The 19,324-nt window shown below is 40.4% G+C and overlaps 1 protein-coding gene and 1 long non-coding RNA gene across 2 annotated transcripts in view; both read left to right on the plus strand.

The window, feature by feature from the left end:
* The window catches only part of LOC140633717 (uncharacterized), a 45,768-nt gene extending 34,043 nt beyond the window's left edge, over positions 1 to 11,725 (plus strand). The window contains exon 2 of the long non-coding RNA XR_012031302.1: positions 8,097 to 11,725. This is a non-coding gene — a long non-coding RNA (uncharacterized lncRNA). The remainder of the gene's footprint in view (positions 1 to 8,096) is intronic.
* Positions 1 to 19,324, plus strand: part of MAST4 (microtubule associated serine/threonine kinase family member 4) — a 538,667-nt gene that overhangs the window by 411,736 nt on the left and 107,607 nt on the right. The window contains exon 7 of the mRNA XM_072828443.1: positions 15,344 to 15,432. Coding sequence (XP_072684544.1) covers positions 15,344 to 15,432 — 89 coding nt within the window. The remainder of the gene's footprint in view (positions 1 to 15,343; positions 15,433 to 19,324) is intronic.

Genomic DNA, 19,324 nt, shown 5'->3' on the forward strand with positions numbered 1-19,324 from the left:
TTTCTCTAGTTTGTCTGTCAGGACCAGCTGGTTTGGGGAGGGATAAGGAGGAAGTGCCTCTTTGCCATGGATAACCTGTGTGTTGGGTCCCCAGCCTTTGGATCCTCGACTACCCTGAGGAGATGGAAGTGTCCACATCCTGATACCTCACTTGTCTGTCTACCATGAGCCTGAACGCTATATACACGTATATCCCAGGATAAAAAGCAGGCCCTGCTTGGTGACATCAGGATGTCTGTCTGCCTACGTCAGGCTGGCTGCCTCCAGAAAACTCTCACAGTCTGGTGTGAAGCTTGATGACTTAATCTACCTTCTGTAACTGAATGCTAGGTTATAGGCACAAAGATCTGGTACCGCCAAGATCCCTTCCATCTCTTCGGCATGGATCTGTAGTTACCAGGCTCACTGGTTTATGCACAGGCCCAGAACGCCAAGATATACTAATTTAGAAGGATAAATATAGTCATTTTTGAGCTTAAACCCCTCAGAGTTCTTTCTTTCTGTCTTGGAGACACTTTAACAGAAGGACAAAAAGCACAGGTTCTGACGGCACGCTGCCTGGATTTGGATTCCAGTCCTACCACGTACTACTTGTGTGATCTTGTCAGACAAGCTTCTAGACTTCTCACTCGTTCAGTTTTCACATCTGTTAGATAGAGATAAAAATAAGTCCTACCTCATAGGATTGTCACGGAAATTAAACCATTTCTTGGCATATATTGGACAGTTGTCAAAGTTAGCAGTTATTATTATTATTGGTGTTTTCTTATTCACACTTGGGCACACCTCTCCATGAGGGTAGCCAGAGGGTTGCCAGAGGAGTATGGTAGCTGGGTGATTTAAATGACTGATGGCATTGAGCAAAGGTGGACTGATGCCCATGGTTTTGACAGTCAGTCTGGGACACTGATAATCTGTTGAGTGGAGTCCCTTGTATGTAGCCTCCACCTTGACATTGCCAGTGTGAAGCCCTTGGTCAGCCCGTGTTTTAATATATATATATATATTTTTTTAATATTTTATTTATTTATCTATGAGAGAGAGAGAGAGAGAGAGAGAGGCAGAGACACAGGCAGAGGGAGAAGCAGGCTCCATTCAGGAAGCCTGATGGGGGACTCGATCTCGGTCTCCAGGATCAGGTCCTGAGCTGAAGGTGGCGCTAAACCGCTGAGTCATCTGGACTGCCCCAGCCCTTGGATTAACACTTGACCTTGTGGTTCTGCAGCTTTTGTTTTTCTATAAAGTTTCTAAAAGCCAACCCATAACCCTTCATGTTGTTACTTTTTTCCCCCTATAATAGTGTTAATATTTTCATTTACTATCAAGTCTTGTTGCCTTAGAACTAGCCTCTTTAGCTCTTGCATAAGTCATTATATCGCCCTTAGAAGTTAATTCTGTGAGTGATCTTACATTTCTTATTTTAAGCTCCTTGAGGGAAAGCCTCAAGGTCACATTATAATTATTAAGACCTATAGGCATGAAAGAACATATGCAAGAGGGAAAGACCAAAATGTTTTATTTTGACAGATCATGTTTATGAAGCACTTGCTGTGTGCCACAAGTTGTGATAATTTCTTTATATGCATTATCTCATTTAATGTCTACACAGCCCTCTGAGGTAGTTCATATTCTTATCCCTATTCTGCAGCATAAATTGAGGCATAAGAGGTTTGGAATTGGAAAACCCATCTACCAAAGGCAAGTCCTTATATTTCAGGACTTATTCCATGAAATCGTATTCCATGAAATCTCAAAAAGATCTAGCTCTTTCTCTATGGCATAGAACTATTATGCACTCATGTAGGTAGTTGTTAGATGTATCTTTATGTCTAATGCAGATTTCTGACTTTGATGGTACCCTGCTTGTAAGAGCCATGTGACCTCCCTTCCCGGGCCCTGGTTACCACTAGTTGGTGGTGCTTCCTTGGCAGATACCACATCATCTTCCAGAGCTAGAGTTCTTTGGCTTAATCTACAAATGGCAAGACAAAGGTGAATTCGCTACCTAGATTGAATACTGAGCAACTAACTTATCAGTCAGCATCTTCTGGTATCTCTCTAGCCTCCTGTCTTTAGCAACAGAATTGATTCCTTGTGGCCAATTTCATCTTTGCAAAATGAGAGACCCACTGAGAAAACATCAATGGACACAAATGAGGGGGAAAAAAGATATTTGTCCAGTTAATTAAAGGAAAAGCATGCTTACTGCTACTACTACTTCTTGGTTGTTGTTTTTTTTTCCCTGTGCTTTTTACCAAGGTAAGCCATTCTTCACGAGTCTTAGAGGACTCCATCCTTTTCATATAGGGAACAAACGGGGTGGGGTATAAATGCTTTAAGTATGGGATGAGCACGCAACTAATGTTCGTATCCATTTGGCAGTTTTCCTGTTGTTTCTCCATCTAGGAAACGTTTTCTTCTACTCCTGCCCATTATCACAGTTTTGACATTCATGCCATTAACAGAATGTCATTTTGCAAGATACTGAATTAGGCACAGCTAGCTACAAAACATACTGAGCAGAAAGATAATGGCTTTGTGCCACATGACTTTTCTTCACAGAAAAGAACAAAGTGGAACTCTGCTGTTGGTTTTTGCGTGTGTGTGTGTTTGTGTTCCGACTGGAGGCACGTGGAATCAGGGACAGTTCGCTTGTGGGCAAAGCGTTAATGCCAAATTGTGGTAAATGCAAAATGCTTTAGAGCTGGAATGGTGTTAAATAGTCATGCTGCTCATTCTGTGTTTGACATATATTTCTGTTGAGTGTCACAGAAGGAGATGGGGTGTTTACAGAAGCAAACTTCCCCCACCTTTTGTGAGTCAGAACTGAGCCATCCCAGGGTCCTCTGAACCAGAAAGAAGGAAAGAGCTTTCGATTTTTAGGGGTCGTTTTTAGCTCTGTGGCTAAATGAAAATACTAGATGAAAATATACCCACCAAATTCAGTGTTTCTGGCTGTAGCAAATTAAGCTGAGATTTAATTTCTGTATGGAGAAGTCTGGAACGGGTAAAACAGAATTACATAGAACACTTAAGCTGTTCTATATACGTCCAAGTAAAATTTGGATTAAGAAAATCTTTGCATCGAGCTTTACAAAGGTGTTGAGCATTTCTTAAAAAGCAATAAAAGTAGGAGACAGGAGGAGACAGGCTACAGGAGAAAGGAGTTAATAGTGAAACCTTATTATGGTATTTCCAGAAAGGCAGATCAGAACATTAGATTTAATGTGATGGATTTACTCTGGTTTGGTGCTGCCACCACTTTCTAAGGCTTTTTAAAGTTTATTTCCTCATCACAGGCCAACTGAGAATGGCTCAATGATACTAAATTGATTAAAATTAATTTTTATAGTTGGACTTTGAGCTTGGTTTGCTGCTCCTCAGGAAAAAAAAAAGTATCAACTTAAAACTTTTATCTCTATTGAATATGAAACATGGGAACTTAAAAAAATATGTTTAAGTCACAGATTAGCCCACTCCCTTCTGCCCCAACAGACAGACACACACATACACACATACACACACACACGAAGCAGAAGTTTAGGACAACAGTAGTTGGTATTTGTATTTTGTTTATTCTTTCTTAACTCCCTAATAGGTCTGTAGACTTCCCTTGGGTCCCTGTCTATAGCTGCCCAGAGAACCACCAAAGGCTTGTTTGTGTGTGAGTCTCAGAAGAATTGGACCCTGAGCCTTTACCCAGTTACAGAACCAGGGCTACCGCCCTCAGCTGTCCTTCATTTCTGCTCTGATAGCCGAGCAATAGGTGGGCTTGGCCGGGTGATATCAGCTCTTCAGCTTGCAGGATAGATGAGACTATAGTTTTTGAGTGACTCCATACAGTGTTTTGGCCAGATCAGCCCTTGGAGCAGGTTCCCAAGCCATCACCCCTGCCCTTCAACTCTTAGATCAAAATTTAATTACCTTGCCTTTCCAGAATTCTCTTCACACCTTCGTCCCAAGTAGAAACGGTCTTTTTTGTGTGTCTTGGATGTGAGGTTTGACTCTTATGTCCTCCGTGAGGACTCCTAAGTTCACAAGTCACCTGCATCTCATCATTGACTTTCCTGGCCCTCATATATCCTCGTTCAGATAGACAACCTGCCCTGAAGTCTGAGGATTCCTAAGGGGCATATGGGCCGGGTACTCCTCCTAGATTTTGTTGCAGATAAATTGCACTAAAAAAAATTTCACAGGTTTTGAGATGCTCCCCACTTGAATTACTTTTTACTTCTAACATTTTTAGCAGTTCAAGTTACCCTGCTACTATAAATACCCCTACCATTACCAACTCCTTTGAGAGTTTGACTTTCAGCATGGTGTTAGTCCTCTCTTTTATTTTTTTTTATTTTTTTTATTCCTCTCTTTTAAATCCACTGATCATCCCATTGTAATTTTATTCAAAATAACATGTATGTAGGAGGTTTTCCAGTAAGTTGTGTCACACCGTACATTCAGCCCCACAATCCTGTCAGTTTTTTGTGTCCTCTCCTCTCAGTGATACATGGCCTTGATCAGTGTGGCAGTATTAGACTATATTATGTCATCATGGATCAATCAATAAGTTCCATTATGTGCTCCAAGTTAAATTATAAACTTCTTAAAGACCGGAACCATCGACAGTAAAGATTGAGTAAATATTTTTGAATGATTACCATTAGTTCATCTTTACTGAAATCATTTATTTCCTGTATTTTTTCAGGTATCCAAAGAGATTCGCTGTCATATAAAATATAATGTTCGGTGTCAAGGAACTCCTCTCCCCTCCTGGATTATAACCTCCCTGTAGAATCCCCAGTTACATTTACTGAATAAATGAGTGACAACAGAATGGGTGCTGTGCTTGCCAGGATCCCTCTGGAACAATGTGGTGAATGTCAGCCACCCATCAGCCATGTGGCTAACATATGACATTAGAGTTCACCATGTCAGTCATGTCGAAATAGCTGCGTTGGTAGATCCTGTTTTGAAATAGCCAGAAAAATGAACTAAAAAGAAATAAGATTTAAAAGTGTTTTATGTCCAGCAGATCTCTGAGATTAAGGGATCATTTAGAGAAAACCTATGAAAGGGAAGGATGTTTTGCCATGCACGGTGCCTACTGTCAAATTCTAGTGTTTATTATTTATGAAAATAGGTTTCCAAGCTGATTGGGTTCTGTTCCACGCTTTAAACAGCAACAAATTTTGTTTTGTACCTGTCTTCCCGATTCTGCCTTAGAAGGCAGTTATCTGTGAGTTATTCTTATCTTATTTATACTTTAAACCCTTGGAGAATGTTTTCTTCATGTTCTTATCTCCCCTAGTACTTCGCACATAGGAAAAGACATTCCATTACTACCTGTTACACTGACTAGTGTCTTGCTAATATATCTCTGTTCAGCCCTCCCTCTCTTCCTCTATGAAGACAGAAAACTGGGCGAGACTTCAGTACAGGTTATCTTAATGGATTGGATAGATTTCCAAGATGTACTGTATACAGCAATATGTATTTTTTTCCTATTGATTTCCCTCAGAATTTTTGAAAGCTTGGGAGACCTGTGCCTTCCTCTAGTATGTAACTAGCCAAAATTTTTTCATAGGTGAAAACAGTATGAACAGCTATTCATTTCTATTATAATTAATGTCTTTATAAAGGATTTTTTCCACTAATGGAAAAGTTTCAGTTTTAAGCCGATAATATCAATAGTAAGTGTTCATAAGTATGTACCCTGAATAACTGTGAAACTAGATCATTACATTGGTGCAAAATATGCAAAGACTGGTGGTGCTCGGGCTTGGCATCACCACACGATGAATGCTGGCTATTTCTCCATTCTTTTGGTGCTGTTCAAAGGAGTATGGACTGGCATGATGCTTGCCTTGGATTTGGGTGCCGTGCTTTAAATATATATATTTATAAATATATATATAATATAAATATAAATATTTATTTATATAAGTTAATTTTATTTTTATTATTATATTTTAGCTGCCAAAACCCAGGATCAAACAAAAGTTAGTTTTTAAAATAAAATATTGTCAAGTATAGTCACAGAAGTTGAGTTGATTAGCACATAGCTTAACTTCCTAACTGGCCTCCCAGCTTCCTCCTGTGGTTTATTTCAATCTAGTAGCCTTAATGTCCTCTTTAGACAAAAGTCAGATTATGTTCCAAACCTTCCACCAGCGTTCCTTTTCATCCAGGTTAGAAACCCATCTCCATGCCCTGGCCTTGCAAGCTGCTAAAGACCTGCCCCTGCAGGTCCACTCTCTCCACTGTCTCTTTGGCTGCTTGCCTCTGGCTCACTCTGCTCCCATCTCAGGGCCTTTGCCTCTCCTTCTGAATGCTGGTTGCCTCATCCTTCCAGGCTCATTCACTCCTCACCTCTCCAGGTAGGCCTTTCCTGATCACCTGTGTACAAATGTGATTTGCCCGCTCCCCATTCTACTTTCTACCTTCCTTTTCTCCATCACTGTCTCTCCTATCATAAATGTCATCACCATCTCTCATAGTATAGTATAAATTGTGCTCATTTATTGTGTTTCTTGTCTGCTGCTTCCTTCAGGAAGTAAGCCCTTTGAGAGCAGAAGGGATCTTTTACTGTTTAAGAGTATACCTAGTATATATTAGGGACTCAAAAGGTAACGTGTGGTTGTGAATTACCAAAAGCCTAAGTGGAGCTGTGATTTCATGGACTATAAGATATGTGCCAGCAGGACCTGGCTTCACCTAAGTAGCAAAGAATGTCACAGAGATAGAAATATTAATGTTTGACTCTCTGCTGCTTTCTGAACTATTCAGAAAAGGAAGAGATCTGTAGGCTTGAAGAAGCCCAGAGAAAGGGATATTGATTTACATCAGAAAGACAAAGAGTATTATGCTGAGTGAAGTAAGTCAATCGGAGAAGGACAAACATTATATGGTTTCACTCATATGGGGACTATAAAAAATAGTGAAAGAGATTAAAGGGGAAAGGAGAGAAAATGAGTGGGATATATCAGAGAGGGAGACAGAACATGAGAGACTCCTAACTCTGGGAAACGAACAAGAAGTAGTGAAAGGGGAGGTGGGCGGGGGGGACGGGGTGACTGGGTGACGGACCCTGGGGGGCACTTGACAGGATGAGCACTGGGTGTTATACTATATGTTGGCAAATCGAACTCCAATAAAAAAAAAATACAAAAAAAAAAAGTGTTACTTCTGGGAGAAGACAGAGTGTGAAGGCAAAAGTGGAGATGGGGACAGAGCAGCCTCTGAAGGAACAGGCAGGATTTGGGGAAAGGTGTCCACAGATTTTAGGGACGATTTGCTTTATGTTACTTTAATACAAGTTTTCTTTCAAAATACAGCCTCAAAGATACTTGCTACGGCTTTTGCAGTCCAGTTTGCAAACATACAGGGGCCTCGATCTTTCATGTTGCAGAAGAGGAAAAAGAAATGTCCATGATATCTGTAATTTTAGTGCATTTTGAGAATTCTAAAATTTGCTTCAAATGAATAATCTAAAAACAAGGAATGCATTAGGCCCATATATTTATGTTGCCATGGTTAAATCTCTAAAATAAATGTTGGGTGAAAAAAGTAAGTTGCAGGGTACCTCTAATTCATGGCGTGTGCTAAAGGATAATCTCTACAAAAGCCAAAAAGCATGCCTGTCTCCGAAATATAAAGTGACCAGGTGTTAAATATTTTATTTGTTATTAATTAACGAGGGTAGCCCTTTTGCCCACCCTCAGAGAATCGGGTCAGCCCCTGGGGGATCCGCGCATGAAGCCAGAAGAGCCCTGGAGAGGAAAGGCCTCCGCCTCTTCTGCACACTCCCCCATCTCAGTCGTTTCTTCCTGGAATGTGAGAGCGCTAGTGGGACCGTAACCACACACACGAGCGCTGTTCATTCGATGCTCGGAGGTGGAAGAATGAAAGAAAAGAATGCAAAAGCCGCAAGCCGCAGTTTTTAGGAGTTGTCTGGTTGGGGAGTGGAAAATGTTGATTGGTTTGCGTGCCAAAGGGTATCCTCCCCCCATCTCTACTATATGATGGAGAACAAATAGGACAAAATGATACGGTGGTTCATCCCAAGCAGTGGGAGTTACTATTTTCCCTGTATTTTCTAGATTTCTAAACGATCTCAGACAAAAGAAAAACAGATTGATGACTCTCTTTCTCAACTGTAGAGGGGGGACCTGAAGCCCATGTCTTCAGCAAACGCATGTGAGCTGCACGCTTCCTGTCTCCCGACCAGGCCCACTTTCCACCCCGGGAGCCTTCCTCTTCCTTGAAGGAATATTCAAATGTTCCGATCCTCCGAAGGTATTCAGAATAACAGATGTTCGCATCCAGTAAAGCTTTGGTCTCTAATTGGTCTGCGGTGCACATCGATCAGATTTTTTTCGTCGAGATGAACTGATCCCTTATAGCCTCGAACCTCTGACTTACCAGGGCCTCCCCCCCACCCCCATGTGGTTCCCGTGGGGGAATCATTGCCCCTCAGCCACGGCCTGAGCTTTGGCCCTTCGAGTCAGCTGGGAATGTTCGACATGACCGCCTGTTGGGCTCTCCCTCTGCAGCGTGTCCTGCTACGGTCAGACGTGATGAGTATTCACGTCTCAAAATGAATGTAATTTAAAATTAAACTGGGTCTCAGCTCCTCAGAACGGTTGCAAAAGGCCACAGCCGGGTGGGCCTTCCCACTTTCACGGACCTAGCCAGGGGTTAGCAGGTCCTTGGGCCAGGAGACAGATTCAGAAATGTTTGCAGGCCCCGCCAGGCCCTTCGCTGGAACCCTGAGCCTCAGGACAACCTGGGCAGATGAAGAATGTTGTGGCCTCGGCCCCAGAAGACGTGTACCACATTCCCCTCCTCTCCGTCAGCTTGGTGGCTCACATGCCTCCTTTTCCCTCACACTTTTGAGTCGGGCCTGCCGACTACGATGGTAAAAGGCAGGCTCAGTCTCCCCATCCTCCTGGCAAGTGGAAGGCACCGTTGGCCTTGACCAGGGGATGGAGCAGCACCCTGTGGGACGCTCTGGTGATGGGACTGGTCAGCACGGGGCAGGAGGGGTGCCCTGTGCGATCCTCACTTCACTTGCCTGAGCCAAAAACCAGGGAGACAGGATATTTCCCAGGCTGGCCCCGTGTCTCTCAATGCCCATCCAGCTGTGACCACCTCCTAGGGTGTCCTGCCCCTCCCTACCTGGCCTCCAGGCCCCAGGACCTGGCCAGGTGCACTCACTCCAAAGTGCCGTCGTTGCCCTTCCACCTTCCCTTTTTCTCACACCCCAGGTCCACGGTCAGCAGCGTTTGTGTTCCCAGGGCACGTGTGCATGTGTGTAGTTCATCCGGGAGTGGAGGAACCAAAGGAATGTGGCAGAAAGAAACACTTACCTGGCATCATCATGCTCTGCCCAGGTGCACTGCTTGTCTTTGCCTCTGTCTCATGTTGTCTCTGGACACTTCATGGGCTGAACTCAGATTTTGCAAGAACCGGGGCCCCTGCGTCACCTTCCGAACTGATAGAAGAAACTGAGCGTGTTACCCAGAGTGTCTCCGTGGGTTGCTCCAAGCGGAGAAGTAAGGAGGAGGAGGTGCGTCCTGGGGAGTGGGTATTCCTGCGTTGGCCTTCCAGATCCAAGCGCAAGCAGGGGGAATGGCTTCGATTCCTTTTTAAAGAGTGAAGCAGGACGCACGCACTGTGGCATAGATAGCCGAAACTGGACTTTCTAACTGTTCTTTGCTTTTGCAATGATACATCTTTGTTCTGAAGGCTGCAAACTGCAGATGCCTCTGCAAGCTCAAGTGCTCGGATGAGGATAAATTTTAAGCAAGTTGAGATTTCTGCTGCAGTAGAAGTGATATTTTTGCCTTCCTGGTAGGGTAGCCCCTGTTTTTTCCTGGGATGACTCTGCTTGAGAAAAAGCAAGCAAGGCTGGTGATGGGTAATGAGCCTTGATTCTGTCCAAGTAGCATTGTATCTACTGGTTCGTCACTTGATTCAGTGAGTATGGTGCAGTCCCCACCACCTGGGGAGGCTGTTTCGCGCTTGGATGCATGAGCTTCTCCTTACATCTGCAGGAAAAAGTGTGATAACCAGGATGAAGAAATGATGACACGAAAGGTCAACTCAGCACTTTGTACCGGTGTCATTAACATGGGCAGTGCCAGGTGTTGCGGCCGCGTATGTAGTCAACACTCATAGGTCCTGCCAACTAGGAATTGTTTTACTATGGGTTAAAATCAGATTTTATTTTTTTATTCATTTTTTTTAAGTAGGCTCCATGCAGCGTGGAACTCAATGTGGGCCTTGAACTAACAACCCTGAGATCAAGACCTGAGCTGAGATTGAGTCAGACACAAGTGACTGAGCCATCTGGGCACTCCTAAAATCAGATTTTAATTCGTTTATTGGGAACCAGGCTCCTAGTGCAATAAAATGAGGTGACTGTCCAAGATATCAGAAGCAGGTTGTATTGAGATTGGATGACTGCCACTCCCTACCCGCCGCAACCCCTCCCCCACCACCACCCCCCAGGGAAAGTTATGTACAGACTATCTCAGTAGGGCCCCAGGATTTGAAAAACCCTAATATATATATTGATAATTAGGTATTTTGGGGTTAATTACAGTATAAAATTCCTCTTTACCCATAAGAATGTTAGCAATAAATGAGGCCAAGACCCTAATTCATGAGTATAGAGATTTATTTTGTGTATACATAGGAATCTGTCTTGGCCTGTATTTTATAAAGTCTGGTTTTATATTTCATGTTTAAAAGCTTCTTGTTTGATTATTGAGAAATTGAAGAAAGTTCAAGTCTCTTGTAATTTTAGAACTGTCTCTATCTTCCTGCTTGAGATCCATAGAGAAGACCCCTTCAGCTTTGATTGTTCATAGCATTTGTCAGTAAGATATGACTCTGATTATTTAAGGTTTTGTATAAAATATTCCCTGTACCTTGTTTTTAACTCTTCTTCTTGCTCCCATATTCATAGATGAAGAATCCTTTTTTTCATTTGCTCAACATTGCATTCATGATTCCTTGTTTGTAAACATTACAAGTCTTTAGAGGGAGTATGCAAACACAAGATAAATGTAATATAAACTTTTTATCATATTTTTATACTTTGTATTTTTATATTTTTTACAGTGAGCAAACAAATATATTCCATTTCCAGGTTTTATACAGACATTTCTTCGTGAGGTATTTTTTTGAGTTAAATTTTTAAAATCAGAACTTTCTCTTTTTTTTTTTTTTAAAGATTTTATTTATTTATATATGAGAGACCAGAAAAAGAGAGAGAGAGAGAGAGAGGCAGAGACACAGGCAGAGGGAGAAGCAGGCTCCATGCAGGGAGCCTGATGCGGGACTCGATCCCAGGTCTCCAGGATCACACCGTGGGCCGAAGGCAGGCGCTAAACCGCTGAGCCACCCAGGCTGCCCTAAAATCAGAACTTTCCTACCATTTCTTGGTAGGCTTTAAATAACTGACATAATTTAAAATTTTCCGTTTTTCTTTGTTTCAAATTTAAATCATTGTCTGTTTATTTTACTCATAGTAATAGTGTCATAGTCATTCTATATGCTTGTTAGGGAAATTCAGTTTTTTAACGTTTTCTTCAGGAAATACTATTTTCTGTATTTTAAGTCCACATATTTCCCCAGTATCCCTATTAAAGATATTCATTAGGTTACTATTTTTGTTAATTTACATTTTTAAAATTTATTTATTCATTCATTCATTCATGAGAGACACAGAGAGGGAGAGAGAGAGAGGCAGAGACACAGGCAGAGGGAGAAGCAGGCTCCATGCAGGGAGCCCGATGCGGAACTCGATCCCGGGTCTCCAGGATCACACCCTGGGCAGAAGGCAGCACTAAACCACTGAGCCACCCGGGCTGCCCTAATTTACAATTTTTACTGAAAATTGTATTTATATATTTAAACACTAATGAATGCCAAGAGAAAATCTTCATAAGTGATTTAGATCAAATACTAAATGTAAAAAATAATAGATAGCCACTTTTCTAGTAGTTAACTCGTGTTTCAGTTAATTTCCTCATATTAACCAAAAACTTTGCTGAGATTTTCAGGATATAAATCTGTCATATGTAATTTCTTTTATTAACATTAGCAAGTTGATATGTTTAATATTCCTGTATTGAAAGAAGACATTAATTTGAATTAACACTAAATAAATTACACAGTATTTTTTCAAAACAATCATTCTGTCTGATTTAATGATTATGAATTTACTAGGTCAAATATAGTTCTTGATAGATGAGTTGATAATATCAATCCGCCTTTTATAATTAAGTATCAAGGGCCTGTTCTTAATCAGCAATTTTTTTAAGGCTGAGTAAACATGCTGTTAATTAAACTCACAGATAATGGTAAGGGATGTTGATTGTTCCAATAAAGAAAATAAAAGGATGCAGCCTGACCTTAAGAAGTTATAAATCTGGGAATGTTGACAAATGATAATAAGCAGCAAACCTTTAAAGAAGAGGATTGGTTCCGAAGTCAATATTGCTGAAAGAAATTGAATTCAGATTTGAAATGTATAACTTGAATATCCTTTAAAATATTCTATGCAAACTCTCAAATATGTCCACAATACCTAATTTAGAAGTCAGGTGAAAACTTCTCTTTGAAGAGCCTGTTATAACATGTACATTCTGAATTAAAGAAGACATCACAATAAATCTTAAATGGTGGTTGAGGGTGGCCCGAGTGTAAGAGGACAGAATCACAGTTCCCTGAACCTAATTATAGGTGAATTCGATGAGGTAGCCTGCTGGCTTTTATTCCCCTTTTTCTCACTACTATACTGCTAATAGGGAATGCAGTGCCAATCTGCACTGAAGGAAAATTAAATTATTTTAGGGGGGCTCTTCTCTATCTCTTGGATATGAATGCCTGTTTCCTTCCCCAGATTAGGGGAAGTTCTTGGCTATGATTTGTTCAAACATATTTTCTGGTCCTCTCTCTCTTTTCAAGCCCTTATCCCAATAAGGCAGATGTTATTCTTTCTCAAACTATCACTTAATTCTCAGAGTCTCTCCTTGTTCACTCTTAGTTGTTTTTCTCTCTTTTCCTCAGCTTCCTTTCTTTTCATCAACTGGTATTTTATGTCATTCACTCTTCTGCCTCATTTACCCTAGCTCTTAGAGCATCCAGGTTAGACTGCATCTCAGTTAAAGTATTTTTAATTTCAGCTTCATTAGATCTCATTTCTGCAGTAAGAGAATCTCCAGCATCTTTTATCCTTTTTTCAAGAGCCACTGGTAATTTTATAATTGTAATTCTGAATTCTATCTCCAACATTTTACTTAAATCCATATCCATTAGATCTGTGGCAGAGAATATTACTTCTGGTTCTTTCTTTTGTGGCAAATTCTTCCTTCTAGTCATTTTGTCCTGTGCAGAATGGCTGTCATGAGTGAGCAGAGTCAAAAGTATCAATCACGACCCAAACAAAATACACTCCAGACAATTCTGAAGAGGTCAGGGACCAGAAAATAAATTTAAAAAGAGACAACTAAGGTGAAAAACAAATTTACAAAAAAAAAAAAAAAGTAGTAAAAATTTTAAAAGAGGGGGGGTGGAAGGAAATGGCAGGGCAGAGAGAATATAGTCTCACAGAGTGGACCACGATGGTGATCCTCTTGGTTCTGAGTGTATTTTGGTCTGTATATTTGGTGCTAAATTCCAAATTTACATTAAAAAAGCAAAGTTTATATAGAGAAACAATAGTAAACAACAAAAACAAGAAGAAAAAAGAGGTGGGGGTGCGGAATGGGAAGGAGGAGAGAATATAATCTCAGAGAGTGGACCAACCCAGCGCTCCACTTGGTACTGAGTGTATTTTGTCTGCATGTACTAAATTCAAAAATTAGAAAACAAAACAAACCCCAAAACTTATATATCAACAAAAATTAAATGCAATACATTGAAAGGAAGCCAAAAAATGAAGAATATATCTATGACACATAATTGTAAAAATACGAAAGAAGGAAAAAACTTAGAAAAGAGTAATTGATACAATATTGTAGTTAAGACAGGAAAAAAGAAAGAAAATTGGAAATTTTTAGCCTGAAAGATAAACGAATCACAAGAACAAAACTTCGAGTTCTATATACTATTTTCCTTCGGTCCTGGAGCTTTCCAGTGCTGCTTGGTCAGTAAACTTGCTGTTCCCAAGTTTAAACTTCCAGCAGTTCCTATGGGGGAGGGGCCTGCTGCCCTGATTCTCAGGTGTCTGTGCCTGGGTGGGGATGCCCCGCCCCTTGCCAGGTGGCCAGCCTCCGTGTGAGCTATTTGCCCTGTGAGACCTTTGTTCCTGGAGTCCGCACCTCTCTTGCAAGAAGCAAGCACTTTTCTATCTGCAGCTCCCCAACTGTTCTTTCTTTACATCTCAAGGTGAATTCATAGGTGTTCATGATGGTTTGAAAGTTATCTAGCTAAATTTGGGGGACCACATGAAACGAGGACCCTTATTCTTCTTTCATCTTGCCTCTTCCTCTGAAGGAAAAGTAGATGAAAGGGAGATAATATTCGCCTTATCATCAACCAGTTTTGCATTTATCTTATTCTTTGCTGCTTGTGAGAGTTACTTTAAAATCCAAATAGACATTTTATAACTTTGTCCTGGCAGAAACAGGAAAACATAGTTGCTCAATGCCCATATATAGCAGTTTGTTTCTGTTGAGTAGACACCCAGGATAAAAACAGTGTAAGTAGTGTGCCTCTGGCAAAGGGCTTTTGCTATTATTTTAATACTAACTGGAATCTGTTTTTATGATTCCAAAATATTTACCTTAATGAGGAATTTAAATGGAGTATACAAGATGAAAAATGAATCCGTAGTGAAATGCATCTTAGGCATCGGCTGTTCTATTGACAAAAGGCACAAATAGGAAATTTGCCTAAATAATTAGATTTTTAATTAGTGCATCATTGTAAGATGAATGGCATTGCGCTTCATTGCATGTAATTTTGTATTAGAGATTTCATGTCAACAGAGATGCTACCTGTGGTTTGCTGATTTGAATCCTTAATTTATCACTTGGGTGTATAGCATGTCACCTATTTGCAGTCAGGAGTGGAAAGAAGGCATTTGATTATAACTTCACTGGTGGTGAGGAATATTGATGATATGGTAAATGAATACATTATATTTTCTAATATTCAAGAGGCAGCCACCCCTCCAACATTAGTGAGTGCCTATTAACTTGCAAAAATTTAAGCAGGAGCATGAGCAGATAGGTTGCTCAACCTCTAGTGTATGTGTATGTTGAATGTACTTGGACATTACTGATGTTATATTTGCTTTTTAAAACTTTGATTTTGTCTTTCCTTTTGACAGTTGCCGAACAAGCAACCGGAAAAGCTTGATAGGTAATGGACAGTCACCAGCATTGCCTCGACCACACTCACCTCTCTCTGCTCATGCAGGTAATTACTTACCCTTTCTTGAGTTGTGTTTTACTTCCTTTTGCTGGTTCTTAAAATACTTCAGGCCTTCTGAAATTTCAATTTCTATCTTGGTTTTCCTGTGTTTTTATCAGTATGTTGTTCTTTCTAATAAGTTAGCTCAAACCTCATCCTCTCTTTCAGAGTATTTGAACTCTGAAATTGAGAATTTCTTTTTAGATGGAATACTTTTTTTTGGTTATTTATTTCTCCATTTCTGAATTTGTGGATGATGCAAGACATGTTTCCATGTTGGGATAATCTTTGGGGAGTACAGATGTGTTTGTTCACATGAAGAGGATCAGTATTAAGAACTCTGGGAGAGGAAATCTGTCTTTTTCCCTACCCTTCTAATTTCTCAACTGGGAACCCTCATAACCAAAGACCAAACCATAACAAGAGAAGAACCAACACATTGATTTAAAAGAAGATTTCTGTGTCACAGGAGCCTTCATAAGAAAATGAAGACCCAAGGAAATGGTTAGCCTGAGTGCATTAATGCTAGGTTTGATGAAGAGTGAAAAGTTGTGCAAAGACAGGACAGGACAGAAACAAGCTAACTCTAGTAAACTGGGGCAAATTGAGCAAAGGCTCTACAATCACAGCCTTCTGTGTCCCTTGTTCTCAGAAATAAGGATGCTCCTTCCTCCAAGTTCAGGGAGGACACCTCTTACTTGGGGACTTGATGATGTGCGTTAGGCGCAGATCCAAAGACCCTTCCTGCACATGCCATTTCTCCTATTTCTTCACCTTAAAATACTGTTGGTCAGGATGCTGTATTTTGAGGCCACATGTCTTAGCCTCCATCAGAACCATTTAGCATTTATTCTCCTAAAGTTGAACTTACCCTTACTTACATTACAAATAATGCTGCTATGAGCACTCTAGAATGTGTCTTCTCTAGTATGTGTGCAAGAGTTTATCTCAAGTTTTGCCTGGCAGTGGCATATATAACTTACTTATTACATCTACAATCCTTATAGGGACAGTGGATTTAAGATATGAGCCCTTGGCCTCAAGTACTAATAATAAGGAAGGTACAGCCGTATTAGAAAAACTGTACTGAAGAATGCTTTGTATGTTGGGGGGTTTTCTTTGTGTGTTTGTTTTTAAGTTATGTCCATGATGATGCAAGGAAGAGAGAAGGGTTCATTCCAACCAGGAAAACAGAGAGTTCAAAGGAGCCACTTAATCAGGATGTTGAAACCCAGGCAAGACTTGGGCTGGTAGAAATAGGGTGAGAAAAGAGGTATTACTAGCGTGCCTTGGGTGGGTGGGTGTTGGATTGTAAGAGAATATGAAGGTGGAAAGAGAGATGAAAATTAAGAGAGCATGAGGAATTTTTATTTTGATTGCCTCTCCAGGATTTGGAGGAGGATCTATGTTTTAGGGAGCTGTCTTGAGGATTGTGAAGGATGATGAGTGGGAAGGATGAGTAAGCCCTAAGTCATTGACTCTGGTGGAAACTCTAATCCTGATGGGCTTTCCAATGATACTCATTTCCTATTTAAAAGTAGGGCTGTGACTCTTTCTCTGAAGGCAATCCTTTTGCTCAGCTGTTGGCTTTCAAGTTGAGTGGGAGTTACCTGTAACACATCTGGGGAGAAGAAAGGAGCGAGAGTGGTAGTTGCCCCTCTGGAATGAAATCTTATTTTCTCTTTAGTAATAAATAAAAGATGGCAAAGTAAAAAAGGTAAAAAGCACTAATTGATAAAAATTGTGATAGTAGATAGAGCAAGACTGCCAAAGCCCAGAAATGGCCCTCTCAAGTAGAATTTCAGAGAAATTCATGCACATATACACAAGAAGGCATGTTCTAGACTGTTCATAGCAGCATTGTAATAGCTAAATATCTGAAGTCACCTTAGTAGCTATCGATTGGAAAAGGGGTAAATGAGTAGTGGCATAGCCACAGAGCATAGAACACAAATGTACTAGCGCACATGTATCCACACGGATGCAACTCAGTGAGAGTGTTGTAAGCAAAAGCCAGGTTGCAAAAGAAGATTACTGAAACCATTCATGTAAGGTTAGCATGAGGCTCCAAAGAATATTTTGTTTAGGGATACATGAGTGTGCCCATAAATATGTATATACATTTCTCATAAGAGTCTGAAGGAAAACATGATAATTTTAAAGACCAATTTCATGGCAGTAGTACCTCTGAGAAGGTGTGAGGGAGATACCACTGGGGAGAGGGGTGAACCACTGGATTTCCACAGCTGATGGATGGGCACCTGGCTGTTTCTATTAATACCATTTATACTGTGGAGATTTGTATTACATTATCATCAGAACAGTAAAAGGTGACATATAGGGGCAAGCAAGGCCAAATACTTATTTGGGGAATGGAGTTCTATCTTTTTTTTATCTTTTTTTTTTTTTTAAGAGTTGCAGTATTTTATTTTATTTTACTTTATTTTAGAGAGAGTGAGCACATGCACGTGCAAGAATGGGGTTAGAGAGAGAGAGGGAGAGAGAGAATCTCAATCAGACTAAATGCCCAGTGCAGGGTATGACATGGGGCTCAGTCTCATGACCCTGAGATCTTGACCTGAGCTGACATCAAGACTTGGATGCTCAACCAGTGGAGCTACCCAGTCGCCCCTGGAATTGTATGTTTACATTCACCTTGCACAGCACTCAACAGTATATACAAGTGCTAAGTGTATCATGAATTTTATTTCCTACATGTAATTCAGCAGTGATTAAAAACTTTAATCCTACTTCTCTTTGTAGTGCTCTATAGTCGTTGTACCCTCATTTATGTGCCTGTTGATTAGGCTTTTATTGCTGTGGTTTTCTTCAGTGCTAATATTGAGAATAGAGAAAATGTAGCGAAGACTTTAATGATCCTCTTAATTATTTTTCTTTCATTCTACGTAGACTTGAATTCTTTTCTCTCCAAACATATTTTTAGTGTTTAATCAGAGGAGTGGGCTGAGAGAAGCCTGTCTTTCGGGTTCTGTTTCCTTTAGGCTGTTAGACCCAGTAGGTTCTTATTTGCTCAGAACCTGTAGGACTCTCAGACCTTTTTGTGAGAAATGGCATTTATTGTAGTCTCGTAGTTTCCTAATTACATATAATGAAGGAGAAGATGTAAATTAAATAAAGACCAGTCCTCATGTCTCAGTGATGTGAATGCCTACCTTCTCTCCGTGCCTCATCACCTCTTGCTTCCCATTGCTGTCCTCTGTGTCATGTGTTTGATACACAGGATGCCAGGTGAGAATCCCTAAATGTCTATGAAAAACAAGAGAGAGAAAAACTACCACCTCTCAGCGCTTTCTGACCCAAAAGATAAAGTTAGACTTTCTATTGTTTTTTTTTTAGGCTGGGATTATGTGAATCAGGCCACTCGTTGCGGACACATGAATTAATACCTATCAAATGCATTGTGGAGATGAGAACGTGAATTTATTTGTGTAGATGTGTAAATAGTGCTCCAAGGAAAAAGAGATACTGGCATAGTGTTCTGGAGCTTATCTCTACAAATAAAATAGTGTTTGTTGAGAGCCAGGGACTCCAAAAAGAATAGTGAATAAGAGCCCCATTAAAAAAGAAAGGTAGAAAATCACAGGCTCCTAGTTCCAGGAAGATTCTAAGCATGAAATTTAATCCAGAAGCCCCAAAGGAAAAGACTGGTGTATCTCTTCTAACATGAAAATTTCTCTGTAGTAAAGAAAACCCAAAGAAAATAAAGTGTGAGAAATATTTTTAAGCCCATAATAGATAAATATCTGATTGCCTTACACATAGAGCTTGTTTAAATTGACATGAAAATGGTCAGTGTACCAGGAAAAAAATGGGCAGAAGATGTAAAGGGCATATCCTAGAAAAAAAGTCAAACTGTCCCCCCCAAAAATATGAGATC

The sequence above is a fragment of the Canis lupus genome, chromosome 5 (assembly GCF_048164855.1).
Source record: "Canis lupus baileyi chromosome 5, mCanLup2.hap1, whole genome shotgun sequence".
NCBI lineage: Eukaryota > Metazoa > Chordata > Mammalia > Carnivora > Canidae > Canis > Canis lupus.